The sequence below is a fragment of the Scylla paramamosain genome, chromosome 47, assembly GCF_035594125.1.
Source record: "Scylla paramamosain isolate STU-SP2022 chromosome 47, ASM3559412v1, whole genome shotgun sequence".
In the NCBI taxonomy this organism is placed as follows: Eukaryota; Metazoa; Arthropoda; class Malacostraca; order Decapoda; family Portunidae; genus Scylla; species Scylla paramamosain.
The window spans coordinates 6207575-6223389 of NC_087197.1; the positions used below are offsets into that span (position 1 = coordinate 6207575).

Genomic DNA, 15815 nt, shown 5'->3' on the forward strand with positions numbered 1-15815 from the left:
TTAAATAGCTACATTAATATGTTTGCAGATGATGCAAAATTGATGAAAGTAATAAAGAACCAAGAGGATTGTGAGGAACTACAGAGGGATATTGATAGAATTTATGAATGGAGTAAACGATGGAAATTAGAATTCAACATAAAGAAGTGCCATGTAATGGAGATGGGAAGAAGTAAAAGGAGACCTTCATGGGAGTATAGGATGGGAGGTATCACAATACCAAAGAGCAAAGAAGAAAAAGACTTGGGAGTAATAATTCAAGACACGCTTTCACCAGAAAAACACATCAATGGAATATTTGGCTCTACATATAATTTGCTAGCAAATATCAGGGTGGCATTTAATTACCTAGACAAAGAAATGATGAAGAAAATCATAACACACATGATACGTCCCAAACTGGAATACGCAGCAGTGGTATGGTCTCCACACAAAAAGAAAGATATAAGGAAATTGGAAAGAATACAAAGAACAGCTACGAAAATGATACCTGAATTGGAAGACCTAAGTTACGAGGAAAGACTGGAAGAAATTGGATTACCAACATTGCAAGAAAGAAGGGAAAGAGGAGACCTGATAACAATGTTCAAATTAGTAAATGGCATGGAGAAGATAGACAGAGATGACCTAGTTGTAAAAGTGGAGGAAGGAGATAGATGTACAAGGGGACATATGAAGAAATTAAAGAAGAGTCATTGTTTGGGAGATATTAAGAAATACAGCTTTCCGCATCGAACGGTTGAAATATGGAATAACTTAAAAGAAGAGGTAGTTGCGGCAAAGAGTGTGCACATGTTTAAAGAGAAATTGGACAAATTCGGGTATGGAGACAGGACTAATTGAGCTTTGGCTCGGACCCTGTATTATACAACTAGGTAAATACACACACACACACACACACACACACACACACACACACACACACACACACACACACACACACACACACACACACACACAGAGAGAGAGAGAGAGAGAGAGAGAGAATAAGAACATTCCTGAGGATTGCTAAGTTGAATGAGACTGATTGAGAATGAAAATGGATGGAAGGATCATAAATGCAAAGGAAATGGATGGAGGAAAAATGAAAATGAGTGGAGGACAGGAAAAGGGAATACTTATTTCTCAATACTTCCTTTTTCCCTCTAATTCTTCACTCACTCCTCACCCAGGGCAGAGAGGAAATTTTATAACAAGACCTTCAGCATGAGCAGCATACTCAAGACTCTGTGTGCTGAGGAAAGCATTCATTTCTTCAATTTATGGAACAAATTCTACTTTGATACCATCATCTCTTCCGAGAAGATGGTGTCCATTTAAATCTCGTAGGGGCAGTCCTCTTCAAAAGGTTGCTTTGCAACCAGGTTTCTGATGCCATATAAAAAGCGGCACACAAACGACTCCAACAACTCCACCATGAGGGAGCAACAAGTTAGATCGACCCTCGACTCAGACAACATAAAGGCTTGTTACCTTGATGCGTGCAGCCTCCACAACAAATCTGAAGACTTCAAAGCCCTTGCAGCAATGGAAAAATATATTATTGGAGTTACTGAATCGTGGCTTGATACATAAAATAGGGGTTTCATTGCAGAATATAATTTACTGGCCTGTACAATTTTCTTATACATTCATAATTCTCTCTACCCAACTTTAGTAAAAACAGAGATCATCAGTAACATGGACAGTCATAACTTAAATAAAAAATAGATTTAGTAAAGTAAAAATTGGCTTAATTTATAGTCTGGCCAGTCTGCAAGCATCAACCATGACTTATTTGAATTAATCTTTGAAACAAATAATCATTGAGAGACTGTTGTTATGGGAGACTTCAACTTGCCAGTAGCAAGATGGGGCGATACACTTACCTCACATACAAGGTATGAGCTGTACTCTAATTTGCTAGGGAGTAATCTATATCAACATGTTGACAAACCAACACATGATAATAATATTTTAGATCTTATTTTATCAACAGCAGAAAATCTAGTTAATGATGTTAATGGTGGCCCAGCATTCAGTACCATTGTATAATCAGATTCAATATCATAATTAAAGCAAGTCCAGTGAAAGATAGCAAGGAAAAGGTACTGGACTAACAGAGAGCGAACTTTACTAGACTCCGTTCACTTTTAAACAATTTTGACTGGAGCAGAACTATATTGGAAACAAATATTAATTAATTGTAGAATGTCTTTAGTATTAAATTAAATAATGCCATAAGATTATGTGTTCCATTTTGAAACATGATCTGAGATGAAAATAAACCTGAGTGGTGGAATGATGAGATCATGGAAAGCTTTCTCAAAAGAAGTGTGTATACTGTAAACATATGTTAACCAAGAATGAAGCAGATAAGTTAGAACTTGACAGAATCTGTCATGAAAGCAAGAAATATATATGATGAAAGAAGTCAAGTAAGTTAGTTAAGCACGAGTGTTTATTACAGAAACCCTGTTGACACTGTTGTTGCAAATTATTGTCTATATTAATTTACAATCAAGGTAGGCAAGAAAGATCTTGATGAATATATAGTAGAAGCAAGTAAGTCAAATTCCAAAGAATTTTATAGGTATATTAATAACAAAAAAAGGCCCTTGTTTGCAATATTGGTCCAATTGCTAAGGACGCTGTAGTCATGTGAATGACAAAAGCGAAATGGCAACAATATTAAACAGTCTTCAGATCCATTTTCAGTGAAGAAGACTGCTTATCAGTTCATCCACCAGAAAATAGGACTCAAAATTTGATAGATGGTATTCTCATTATAGAAAGTGATGTTATGTGATTGATAAAATGAATGTTTGTAGAGCTCTGGGCACAGACAAAATTTCACCCAGAATTTTGAAAGAGACCAAACATCAGATTAGTAAACCGCTCACAGTTTTCTCTAACAAATCTTTAACAGTTTGTAAAGTTCCATCTAATTGGAAATCTGCAAATGTAACTCCTGTTTTCAAAAAAGGCAATAAATCACAACTAGCCAACAATCAACCAATTAGACTGGCATCAGTTGTATGTAAATTAATGTAGACAATAATTTGCAACAATACGAGTAGTGTCAAGTTTTTAGAAGATAATGTAATGAGTGACTCACAACAGGGTTTCCGTAATAAACACTCGTGCTTACTTACTTACTTGACTTCTTTCATTATATTTTTGATATTTACGATGAGAGTAGAGCAGTCGACATAGTATATCTAGATTTCCAGAAAGTGTTTGATAAAGTTCCTCATAAACACTTACTCAGTAAAGTATTGTCACACTGTATCTTCAGTAATATTCACAGTTGGTTAACCCTTTCCTTCTGGCAATCGTATATATACGATTGCAAAAATGCTTCCGTAGCGACGGCGATCATACCGGTAATCAAGAATTTTCGCACCTCAATTTTGAGGTCCAAGCGCGGTTTCTCGAGTGAGATGGTGTGAGTGGAAGTGTCTGGCATGTTTCTTGTCCTATCCACTCCTATGCTGATGATACCACCCTGCACTTTTCCACGTCTTTTCATAGACGTCCAACCCTTCAGGAGGTAAACATATCACGCAGGGAAGCCACAGAACGCCTGACTTCTGATCTTTCTAAAATTTCTGATTGGGGCAGAGCAAACTTGGTATTGTTCAATGCCTCAAAAACTCAATTCCTCCATCTATCAACTCAACACAATCTTCCAGACAACTATCCCCTCTTCTTCAATGACACTCAACTGTCCCCCTCTTCTACACTGAACATCCTCGGTCTGTCCTTTACTTATAATCTGAACTGGAAACTTCACATCTCATCTCTAGCTAAAACAGCTTCTATGAAGTTAGGTGTTCTGAGACGTCTCCGCCAGTTTTTCTCACCCCCCCAGCTGCTAACTCTGTACAAGGGCCTTATCCGTCCATGTATGGAGTATGCTTCACATGTCTGGGGGGGTTCCACTCATACTGCTCTTCTAGACAGGGTGGAATCAAAAGCTTTTCGTCTCATCAACTCCTCTCCTCTAACTGACTGTCTTCAGCCCCCTCTTTCACCGCCGCAATGTTGCATATCTAGCTGTCTTCTACCGCTATTTTCATGCCAACTGCTCTTCTGATCTTGCTAGCTGCATGCCTCCCCTCCTTCCGTGGCCTCGCTGCACAAGACTTTCTTCTTTCTCTCACCCCTATTCTGTCCACCTCTCTAACGCAAGAGTTAACCAGTATTCTCAATCATTCATCCCTTTCTCTGGTAAACTCTGGAACTCCCTGCCTTCTTCTGTATTTCCACCTTCCTATGACTTGAATTCCTTCAAGAGGGAGGTTTCAAGACACTTATCCACCAATTTTTGACCACTGCTTTGACCCTTTTATGGGACTGGCATTTCAGTGGGCATTTTTTTTATTAGATTTTTGTTGCCCTTGGCCAGTATCCTTCCTACATAAAAAAAAAAAAAAAATGTAGTGTTGTCACTAGCTCTGGAAATTTAGCGGTAACTAAGCTATTTTCCCTTTCTCCGGGCGACACTTGGCAACCCCAGCGACCCGCCGGGTGGAAAGCACTCGCCGGGTGGAAAGTACCATGATAAGTATGAAGAGACATCCTGATAAGAGCCAAGGATCTCAGATCATAACTCACCATGGAGCAGGACACAACATATGTATTTAGCAGTGCTTCTGAGTTTGAAGACAGTGACAGTGAATATTTAGAAGAAGATGAAGAAAGCGAAGACATTAGTGAGGACTTGGAAAATGATTTACAGGATCCACCTGTTTTATCAGAACAGAGAGATGATACCTATCATTCTTTCATGTTAATTTTTTTTCATTATCTTTGATTTTATAATAAAATGGTAGAAGGTAACTTGTCAGAGAGAGAGAGAGAGATAATGTTATTTGCCTGAAACTTGATATGAAAAGGGATGAAATCTCTCTCTCTCTCTCTCTCTCTCTCTCTCTCTCTCTCTCTCTCTCTCTCTCTCTCTCTCTCTCTCTCTCTCTCTCTCTCTCATTGAAAGTGTACAATTTCCCCTCCAAGATGAGAGAGAGAGAGAGAGAGAGAGAGAGAGAGAGAGAGAGAGAGAGAGAGAGAGAGAGAGAGAGAGAGAGAGAGAGAGAGAGAGAGAGTGTGTGCGCGCGGCATCATCGCTCTCCGGGCTGTTTCTGGATGACGGATCACACAGCAGGAGGAGGAGGAATCCTTTATAAGGCATAAACTCAACTTTGAGAGGTCACATCGAGCTACAAAGTATATCATTGTATTCAGAATAACAAAGAGAAAATAATTATTAGTATTCAAACAATTTTCTGACAATTTCTAGGTTTACCATTTTTAGCCATCATACAAAATGGGAAAATAATTTAAGTGCCGGAAAGAAAGGGTTAAAAGACTGGCTCTCTGAGCAGAAACAGAGTGGTTGTGAATGGTTTTTCATCCAGTTGGCTTGATGTAAAAAGTAGTGTACCCCAGAGATCTGTGCTTGGTCCTGTTCTATTCTTAATGTATGTAAATGACATTGATGATGGCTTTATGTGCATAGTATTGAAATTGGCTGATGATATGAAACTTGGTTGTAAAGTAACTATGGCATGACACAGAAAAACACTTCAGTCAGACTTAGATCGATTGACTTCCTGGGCCAGTAAATGCCAAATGAAGTTCAACATCAACAAATGTAAAGTATTGCACATCGGAAGTAACAACAATCAATTCCAGTATTTGATGAATGGCCAGCAGCTTTCTGCAATAAAGAAAAAGACTTTGAGTCTTAATAATGAGTGATTTAAAACCTGGTCAACACTGCTTACAGGTGGTCAGGACAGCTAACAAACTGGTAGGCTTTATTGGACATATTTTCAAAAACATATCTGAAAAAAATAATGTTAAAACTTTATAATTCATTGGTCAGACCCCATCTTAAATACTGTGTACAGTTTTGGTCCCCATATTACAGAAAAGACATTGATAAGCTAGAAAAAGTTCAACATAGAGTAAGAAAAATAATTCCAAGTCTGAGAAACAGACCGTGTGAAGAAAGACTTAAGGAACTTAATATCTTTAATCTCTTAAAACATAGGATGCGAGGTTATCTAATTGAACTTTTAAAAATATTCAAAGGATTCAACAACATTAATGCAGACAATTATTTTACAGTTGACTGGTCAGATGTAACAAGAAGGCAGAACAGTTTCAAAATAATTGATAAAAAATTCTTGTCATATGAAGCAAAACATTTTTTTTTCAATCTCTTTGTTAATGCTTTGAACTCTCTTCCCTCTAGTGTCGTCAATTGTGAAACAGTTACAGCCTTCAGGTATAGACTGGGACAAGTATTTAGACAGTAATCCGCAACTAAGATACTATCTGCTGTCCTAGAAGTTTAGTTTGCAAAATAGATTTCCGCCGTAGTTGCTCACCTCACATAGTTTAAACTTTAGACAATGTGGTGTGGGGAGATTGTTACAATCCTCTGATTCTTGGGTAAAAGGGGAATCGAGTCCCTCATTCATCTGTTCAGCTCAGTGGTGGTACTTGACTCTTTCCCATCATTTTTCCATCATTTCCCATTAGTGATAGTGATACTTTACTCTATTCTTGATCCTCATCAAAATTTTCATACAATTTTTCCACATTGTAAGGATTTTCTCTATTTCCTGTCAGCCTAAGCTGAAGGGAGTGGTGAGTGGGGAGGAGCCTTCACCGTTACTGTCCTTTTTCCTTAATATTAGTTCAGATAGAGTAGTCCACAAACAGCCAAGTAAGGGCCAGTAGGCCTGGTGCTGTTTGTTCTTCCTTTGTAATCCTTTGTAATATTTATTCTTTCTGCTGTCTCCCCATCCTCCTCCTTCACCCTCTGTCCACTTCCTTGCCCATGTCCCTTCCTCCCCTTTTTCCTTTTCCTCTCCCTTCCTCTTTTGTCATGTCTCAAACCTCCCTTCCTGTCACCTCCCCTCTCCCTTATGTCAGAGATAAGGGACAAGGGAGAGGAAGGAGGATGAGGGCAGGGAAAGGGGAGGAAGGGAAGGAGAAAAAGAGAGAGAGAGAGAGAGAGAGAGAGAGAGAGAGAGAGAGAGAGAGAGAGAGAGAGAGAGAGAGAGAGAGAGAGAGAGAGAGAGAGAGAGAGAGAGAGAGAGAGAGAGAGAGAGAGAGAGAGGATGGATGGATGGATGGATGGATGGATGGAGGGAGGGAGGGAATGGGGAGGGAAGGAGGGAAGGGAATGGTTTGATGGATGGATGGATGGATGGATGGATGGAGGGAGGGAATGGGGAGGAAAGGAGGGAAGGGAAAGGAAGGCAGGAAAGGGAGAGGGAAGGAGAGAAGGGAGAGGAGGGCAGGGAAGGGGAAGAAGGGGAGAGAGAGAGAGAGAGAGAGAGAGAGAGAGAGAGAGAGAGAGAGAGAGAGAGAGAGAGAGAGAGAGAGAGAGAGAGAGAGAGAGAGAGAGAGAGAGAGAGAGAGATTTTATCAGTAGTGATATTATTAGTAACAATATTGTGCTTAATGTACTACTGCTTCAACTCCAGACCTATAGGCATAAGGTTACAGGCCTAGGCATCTGTATTATGGCTGCATTAGACACAGTGATTATTAGATACTTTTCTCAAGAAAAAAGTGCATCTAATGTGCCAGCAAATACTTTCTTTATATGAGTGCAAAACTCCAATGGTAATGTTTCAATTTGAGGTGAGTAAAATTACCATATTTAAAATGCCGTCTTCCTCCTGCTAACACACCCAGGTTGTGTGGAGATGTACAATGATTCAGATGCAGAGGCGAGTTTGTGAGCGCTGGAAGTAAATTGTGCATGTCCCCTCCCTGCCATTCATTCTCATTCTCTTGCCAGTTCTCTTTTAAACTGAACCTGGTGTCTCTCAGACTCCCACTCTTATGACATTACTGCTCATTATTATACTCGTACCCTATCATCATTTTGCTTAAAAGCATATTTACAATGTAGTGTACAGTGCTTTATGTGACTGATCAGTGTTCGGATGTGGTACGGTGTTACTGCTGGCATGTTCTTTCATTCACTGTCTTTGGTGTAGTGTTGTGTGAATGACTGACCACATGGTGTATAGATTGTGTCTTATTTTGCTTCTCAAGTGCTAACTATGTCTCCCAAGCAGCCAGTGAGTTCTAGTTAAGGTTAAGCAAGCTAGAGTACCAATAACACTTGCAAAGAAGTAAAAAATTAATTAGAGGCACAAGAGTGGTAAGTGAGTTATGCTTCCTGACACATTAACTAAGCATTGGTAAGTAGTATGCACATTTTATGGTTAATTAATATGAAATCATGCTCTTTGCATGCTGTTTTCTCATTCAGGTTGGTTTATCAACAGTTCTGTAGTATAGACACTTGTTGTGTTTGGTATTGTACATTTTGGCTTGAAAACTTACCTTTGAGAAGGCACACCTCTTTTTTGTCATTAGTTATGTGTTCTGTTATATGAGAATTCACTATAGGAAGAATTTAAATGGAAACTAACTGCTCATATTATTTGGACCTCCCTGTATATGGAATTAGTGGTAGGTTGCTAGAAGGAGTGAAGAGTTTCTATGTAAATAGCAGGGCATGTGTAAGAGTTGGTGAAGTTGGTGAGTTCTTCCCTGAGAGAGAGTAGGTTTAAATCAGGGTTGTGTAATGTCATTGTGGCTGTTCAACTTGTATATGAATGTTGTAAGAGGAAGTGAGTACATTTGAGGGTTCTAGGCAGATAATTAATTTGGCTGGATGGGCAGATCAGTGTGTTAAGATGGTTTGGGCTCGTGGAGAGAATAGAAAACAGTAAACTAGTAAAGAGAATAATGAGGTAAGATGTGTGTGGTGAAAAGTTAAGAGAAAAGCCATACCTGGGGTGGATGAACTGTATGAAGAGAGCACTGAATGAGAGAGGAGCAACTGTACAGCAAGCAAGAATGATTGTGTGTGACAGAGATGAATGGAGAGTGAGAGTGGGGAGTGCATGAAAATGATGAGGTCTCATCGACCACTTGGGGAGGTTGTGGGCACACTTGGTGGGGCCCATTGGCCCAATTAGAGTGTAGGGGCATTCCATAGGAAGTACCCTGCATCTGCTGTGGTCTCAAGATTGGAGTATATGTGGAGCAGGGAATGGTCTCATTATGAGGGGGCAGGATAAGCCAGTGTGTACTGCTGGACCTTGCTGTAGAAGTATGAGGCCAACTGTGTTGTGCCAAAGCTTCTTGGATGTAAAAAGGATGTCCATGAGACTGCCCCTTTCCACCAGGTGTTGATGAGGTTAAAAGTGCAAATGATGTCTGCATGAGTGTGTGGTGCTTTGTCTGGGGCATCCTGTGTGGGATTGCCTACCTGGTATATATAGATAGAAAACAAAATGTGTTGTGAATTACTTCATGTTTGTGAGAATGCAACATCATATATAGGTCTGTGGAGTACTGAGGCAGCTATCCAGAGTGCATGCTCTTGCTGGGGACCTGGTTAGAGCAGCACTGGCTCTGGACCAATGCCTACAAGCAGAAACCCTCCTCTATGGCACTTCTTCTCGTCGTGCTCAAGCTTCTCGCCTAAGGCTACAGGAAATGATGCAGTTAAGTCAGTGTTATGTTGTATTTTAGCTTCTAATAATCAAAAGTTATTGTGTTGATGGTTTTCATAATTAATCAAGCTGTAACGAAATATTCAGTTTTAAACAAAAAGGATTTGTAACGAGACTCAAGGATAAAAGACAGCTTACATTTAACCCTATTGTCTACGGCTTTCCTGGATTTTCACTCTTCCCAACTGGAGGGGTCGTGTATTAAGTACAAGTAAACATCATTGGACAAACATTATTCTATGGATCACCTTGAGGCAAAAGGCCCCAACATATCATATGGCACTGCTTCATCCAATTACCTATAGTGTAGTGCATGTTATTACATGCAATGTTGGCCATGATTTTTCTTATCACCATGGCTCATATCTGCTTTCTCCACATCACTATCAACATTTCACATCAGATGGATATATTCTACACACACACACACACACACACACACACACACACACACACACACACACACACACACACACACACACATGCACACATGCATACACACCATGCGACAGCCACACCAGCCACCCTTGAATGATATTATGCAGAGGAAGAGAGGAAGCTGGACATCACATGGTTATGTCTGGTTCTGCCAGGCTACCACATGATTAGGAAAACTGAACTACCATCTAGCTAAAAAACATTGCTGCATCTCTAGAGTATAAATTGATTACAGTAGACTATGTGTAAAATATGAAGAAAAAAAATAAAGAAAATAAAAATGTGTAAACATTTTCTTTTAATTTCTTCAACTCCCTATTGTTCCTGTAATGTTGCTGGCATTGAATTATCAGTCACTGTCTCAGGATCTGCACATTTTGTTATTTTATTGGTATATGACATGTATCATGCAAAAATATGCAGGTGCTAATGAGTGACAATAACATAAAGCTTGCCTGTGTAACACTGAAGTGCAGGGAGATAAGGAGAGGAATTATTTCCTTTGAACTGGTAATTCAATCATGTTCTTGATTAGCAGCAATGTCTTGCAAACACCATGGCAGTTCAGTTTTCCTAAGTATCATTATGGAAGCTTGATAATATCTAGTGACAGGAGAAGTGGCTTCACCTTTCATTAAGGTGGAAGCTTGGAGTTGCACCCTGCATTTTTATAGTATGTAACACACACACACATACACAAGTTCAAAATTCACCTTGGCTGAAAGTAACTAGTTGTGTCCCACAGGGGTCAGTGTTGGAACCAGTAATGTTTGTAATGTATGTGAATGATATAAACAAAGAAATATATAGTTATATAAACTTATTTGCAAATGATGCTAAGCTGATGAGAGGGGTAGAAAATGTAAATGACTATGGTACTGCAGGATGATTTAAATAAGATAAGTAGATGGAACAAATCTTGGCAAGTGGAATTCAATTTAAGTAAGTGTAAAGTAATGAAGTTTGGTAAGAGTAAGAAAAGAATACAATCATTATGAGATGGATGGTGTGAAATTAAACAAATCAAAAGAGGAAGTGGATTTGGGAGTTACAGTTACTGAAAATTATACTCCAGACAGACACATTGGTAAAATTACTGGAGAGATGATGAATTTGTTAAAAAAAATAAGAATAGCATTCTCATATTTGGATGAAGGAATGATGAAAAAGTTGTTGATTTCCATGATAAGACCAAGATTGGAATACGTGGCAGTAGTGTGGTCTCCTCATACAAAGAGGAATGTTATAAAATTAGAAAGAGTACAAAGAGCAGTCACTAAGATGGTTCGGGAGTTGAGTAAGTAGACCTATGAAGAGAGGTTAAGAATGTTGGAAATTCCTACCCTTGAAAATAGGAGAGAGAGTGGGGATTTAATAAACATCTATAGAATGATAAATGGTATGGAAAATGCAGACAAGGAATATTTTATAAATTTAGACACACAGAGTACAAGGGGATACAGTAAGAAACTGAAGAAAGTTAATTGTAGAAGAGACATCAAGAAGTATAGTTTTCCTCACAGAATTATGAACAAATGGAATGAACTCCATGAAGACATTGTCAATGCCATAACTGTCCATGCTTTTAAGACCAAACTGGATAGATATAGAGATGGGATACTATGAGATTAGTTCCCTCCCATAAACCACAACTAGGTAAATACACACACACACACACATGCATTATTACTATATTGCTGTTGTTATTATTATTATTATTATTATTATTATTATTATTATTATTATTATTATTATTATTATTATTATTATGGCAGTAATGTTGAGAGAGAGAGAGAGAGAGAGAGAGAGAGAGAGAGAGAGAGAGAGAGAGAGAGAGAGAGAGAGAGAGAGAGAGAGAGAGAGAGAGAGAGAGAGAGGAGGAAGGGAGTGCATTATAAACCTGCAGGTAGATGTTATGAATACTACTGTGGGTTTGCAATGGATGAATACCTGTTTACTTAGCTAAGCAAGTTTTAGCCACACTGAAAAGTGTTACCAGGATCTGGGCTGGGGACCCAACTCACATGTATTCCACCAAACACTTTCCCCAACCTCTGCCCTTTTGAATGTGGTTTCATTTAGTAGTTGAATTTTAATGCAAAACAGACAATAGCAAAATTATAGTTCAAAAGTAATTATTTATGATAGTAAGGAAAACAACTGAAATTCATATGAGATGATAAAGTTAATGACTGCTTTTACAACTTTGCAGAATTTGTAGTAATTTGAAGCCACTTAGATATTAAAATAAATTTTGAAATGGATGTTTGTTTTAAGTTAAATATCTTTTATTTTATTTTACTCTCTCTCTCTCTCTCTCTCTCTCTCTCTCCTCTCTCTCTCTCTCTCTCTCTCTCTCTCTCTCTCTCTCTCTCTCTCTCTCTCTCTCCATAATATATGTATATATATATATATATATATATATATATATATATATATATATATATATATATATATATATATATATATATATATATATATATATATATATATATATATATATATATATTACTGTCAGACTTTATACATTTACTTATAACTTCATCAAGAAAGCAAACCATAGTTTTACAGAAACAAATTACCACAGTGCCTGGCTGCAATAAGCTAGACAATGATATTTCTGAGCTGCTATAGTTCAAAGTGCCATGATTACAATGAGTGGAATGGCAACTGTTTGCAGATATATATATATATATATATATATATATATATATATATATATATATATATATATATATATATATATATATATATATATATATATATATATATATTACTGTCAGACTTTATACATTTACTTATAACTTTATCAAGAAAGCAAACCATAGTTTTACAGAAACAAATTACCACAGTGCCTGGCTGCAATAAGCAATGATATTTCTCTGAGCTGTTATAGTTCAAAGTGCCATGATTACAATGAGTGGAATGGCAACTGTTTGCAGATAGACGTAGGGATGGAAGGTTTAATTCAATGTAGAATCCAGTGATCTCATGAGCTTCCCTAGGTGTAATCCTGCTCACACTAGTTTTGTCAGTCAGTGTCAGTGAGGGCACAAATGTTAGTTTTACATATAAACAAAGGTATAACAAATACATATACAGTATTTTTCTTACTAGGAATTCCATCCCCTGATTAGCAAAGCGCACTGAGGACGGGGCATTGTAAGAACAAAGCTCAGTGAATAAGACTTTGTTTGCAATTTACTCAAAGTCAGGTACGAGTAACTTTGGATATATCACAGAATTTTCCTATTTGGATAGCCTTCTCAGTGGAAACTGAACATCATCACAAACTTGCTAGCAGTTTTAGATGAAATTGAGAAGTTCTGCTGTATGGGGACAAGTTCACCTTACATACCACATGCCCTTCTCAGCAAATAAAATTATATATAATAGAATTATTACCTATATAATATATCCATATAGCATTGCAGGCTAATAGTCTGTGTCAGCAAAGAAAAAGTATAATAAATATACATTTACATAAACTATATATACATTATATGCATAAATCATTGCAAGCTAATAGCCTCTATCAGCAAATAAAAATGTAATAAATATATATTTACACTGGCTACATTATATATCCAGATAACAATGCAGGCTAAAAAGCTTTTGTCTGCAAATAATGCTAGGGCATTCACTGTCCATATGCAAGATTAGTGTGCACTGTATAAAAATTTATTCTCTATTATGTCACTTCCTCCCTTAGTAAAATCATACAATTTATCATCCTTGGTTATTCCTAATATAGAGGGAGCTGTACTGAGAAGCAGTACTTTTTCTTATCATTACTTTTGGTGGGTACTACATGATAATTCAGTAATTTCCTCATTATCTTTAGTCTGGTATGACGTCTTCCCTTCCAGTGACTGCCTTTATCTCTGGTGGTATGCCTTTTTTCATGCAATCTACAGTACCTATGCCAGCAATACCTTGTGTTTAAAGCCATTCAAACAACTCTAGGCTGGTACATTGTCTACATTACCATTAAAGTCTACATATTCTTGTATCTGCCTTACAAGAACCTTCACTGTTGGAAGTGAGCCATGGATGTAGTGAGGTCCAGCCTCTCCGGAAGGTTTACCTGAGTATACTATCGTCCTGAAGATGAATGGAATTCTTACCACGTCCACAAATTTATACAACAGACCATATTGTTTTAGGTTTGCTCTTATTGTACTGTCTGAATCCTATTTGTTTTCTACAAGAATATAAAGTTTCATCAATGGTCAAGAAGTCACCTGGCTCCAACACTAAACAAGCACAGTCATTAAAATTTTTAAAAAGATCCCTGATTGCAGCAAACTGGTCATGTAGCTATCTCTGATGTCTGGTATCAATGCTGTCAAAAGTTAAGTTTGCATGTAAAAATCTAAATCTATTCACAGACATTACTGCACCAAATACAGGGTGACCAAACTCTTCGCTAAAAATTGTTTTATATTCATTTTGGAGTAATAAACCACACACATACAACAAACAAAAACAAAAAAAACTCTAATGCAATCTTTTATGGGAGTTTATCATTATTTGAAGGCCTCTGAGAAATTTTTGCAATTTTACCTTCAAATTTTTTATTACTATAGTGCACAATACTGGAAACCATATCAGATGTTATGAACAAGTCCCATGCCATTCCTTCTGAATTTACTGACCTTGTATCTCTAAACAACTGGTCAATAAATTAACTAACCTGTTTCTTATTAATGTCTTGCTATTTCTGTATAGGAGACACTCCTAGAGAAACAGCAAGACGTTAGTAAGAAACAGGTTAGTTAATTTATTGACCAGTTATTTAGATGAAAGTAAATATGATAAATACATATTACCAGGCAAACAACAGGAATATAAAATCATGGTAGGGAAACCAGTGAGAAACTCAGATGTAGAGAAGTCCATAACATGGGCCAATAGTATGGAAGGTAGACAAACTGTAAATATATTGTTACAACCACAGTTCCCAGCCCCTTTACAAAGTTTTTGCACCTAGACTAGCTCCCCCTTAGTCACCTCCTACATGATTGGATGCAGGATTTAATATGGGTTACAAGGTTCACTTTGGACTCATGCACCTTTCTTAACAACAGTTGTAACACCAGTTCATGCTAATGAGATTGTCATTCTGTTTTACCCACCGACAGACAAGGGAAATACTCTAACAACAATTAACTCCCACAGCTATGAAACAATCAACAACTACATCTAGGGAGAAACAATTAGAACAAGCAATGACACATTTATGATTGAAGTATAAAACCCTCACTCCCACTGTCCAACACCATGTTATAGCCTCAAGCTGAGTAGTGTTGTTTACTGTGTCCCAGATGACAGGCCTTGTCAGGACCAATGACACATTTATGATTGAGGTATAAAACCCTCACTCTCACAGTCCAACGGCATGTTATAGCCTCAAGCTGAGTAGTGGTGCTTACTATGTCCCAGATGACAGGCCTTGTCAGGACCTGAGGAGGGAGCAAAGTTCACTACACAGCTAATTAGTTAAGTCCTCTGCAGATCAGGCACCCTCCAACAGCCTGATGCAGTAGCATTTAAGACAACACAAGCTCACTAACAAGAGACACAATTACAAATGAGTGCACATGAACACACATGAGGGTCATTCACTGCTCACGGTGCAAGAGCTCAGCCCGCACACACATGCAGCTGAGGAGTCACTTCCCTGGTTATAGAGTGTGTTATACACAACTACCCTCTCTGGCAGGCCACTATAGAGGCTCCTACATTACATAAGAAGGCCGGGTCTTACAGCCGGTAATGACTCCCTTATCCCCTTAAAGCAACTGACCCAATTAACTTGTACACCATCTCAGTCTC

At 38.0% G+C, this 15815-nt stretch overlaps 1 protein-coding gene across 6 annotated transcripts in view; it reads left to right on the forward strand.

Moving 5' to 3' along the window:
• Nucleotides 1-15815, forward strand: part of LOC135094836 (tetratricopeptide repeat protein 23-like) — a 168210-nt gene that overhangs the window by 108570 nt on the left and 43825 nt on the right. For all 6 annotated transcript variants that reach the window (XM_063995255.1, XM_063995250.1, XM_063995252.1 and 3 more), the window contains one exon: nt 9367-9530. In XM_063995255.1, the coding sequence (XP_063851325.1) occupies nt 9367-9530 (164 nt within the window). The remainder of the gene's footprint in view (nt 1-9366; nt 9531-15815) is intronic.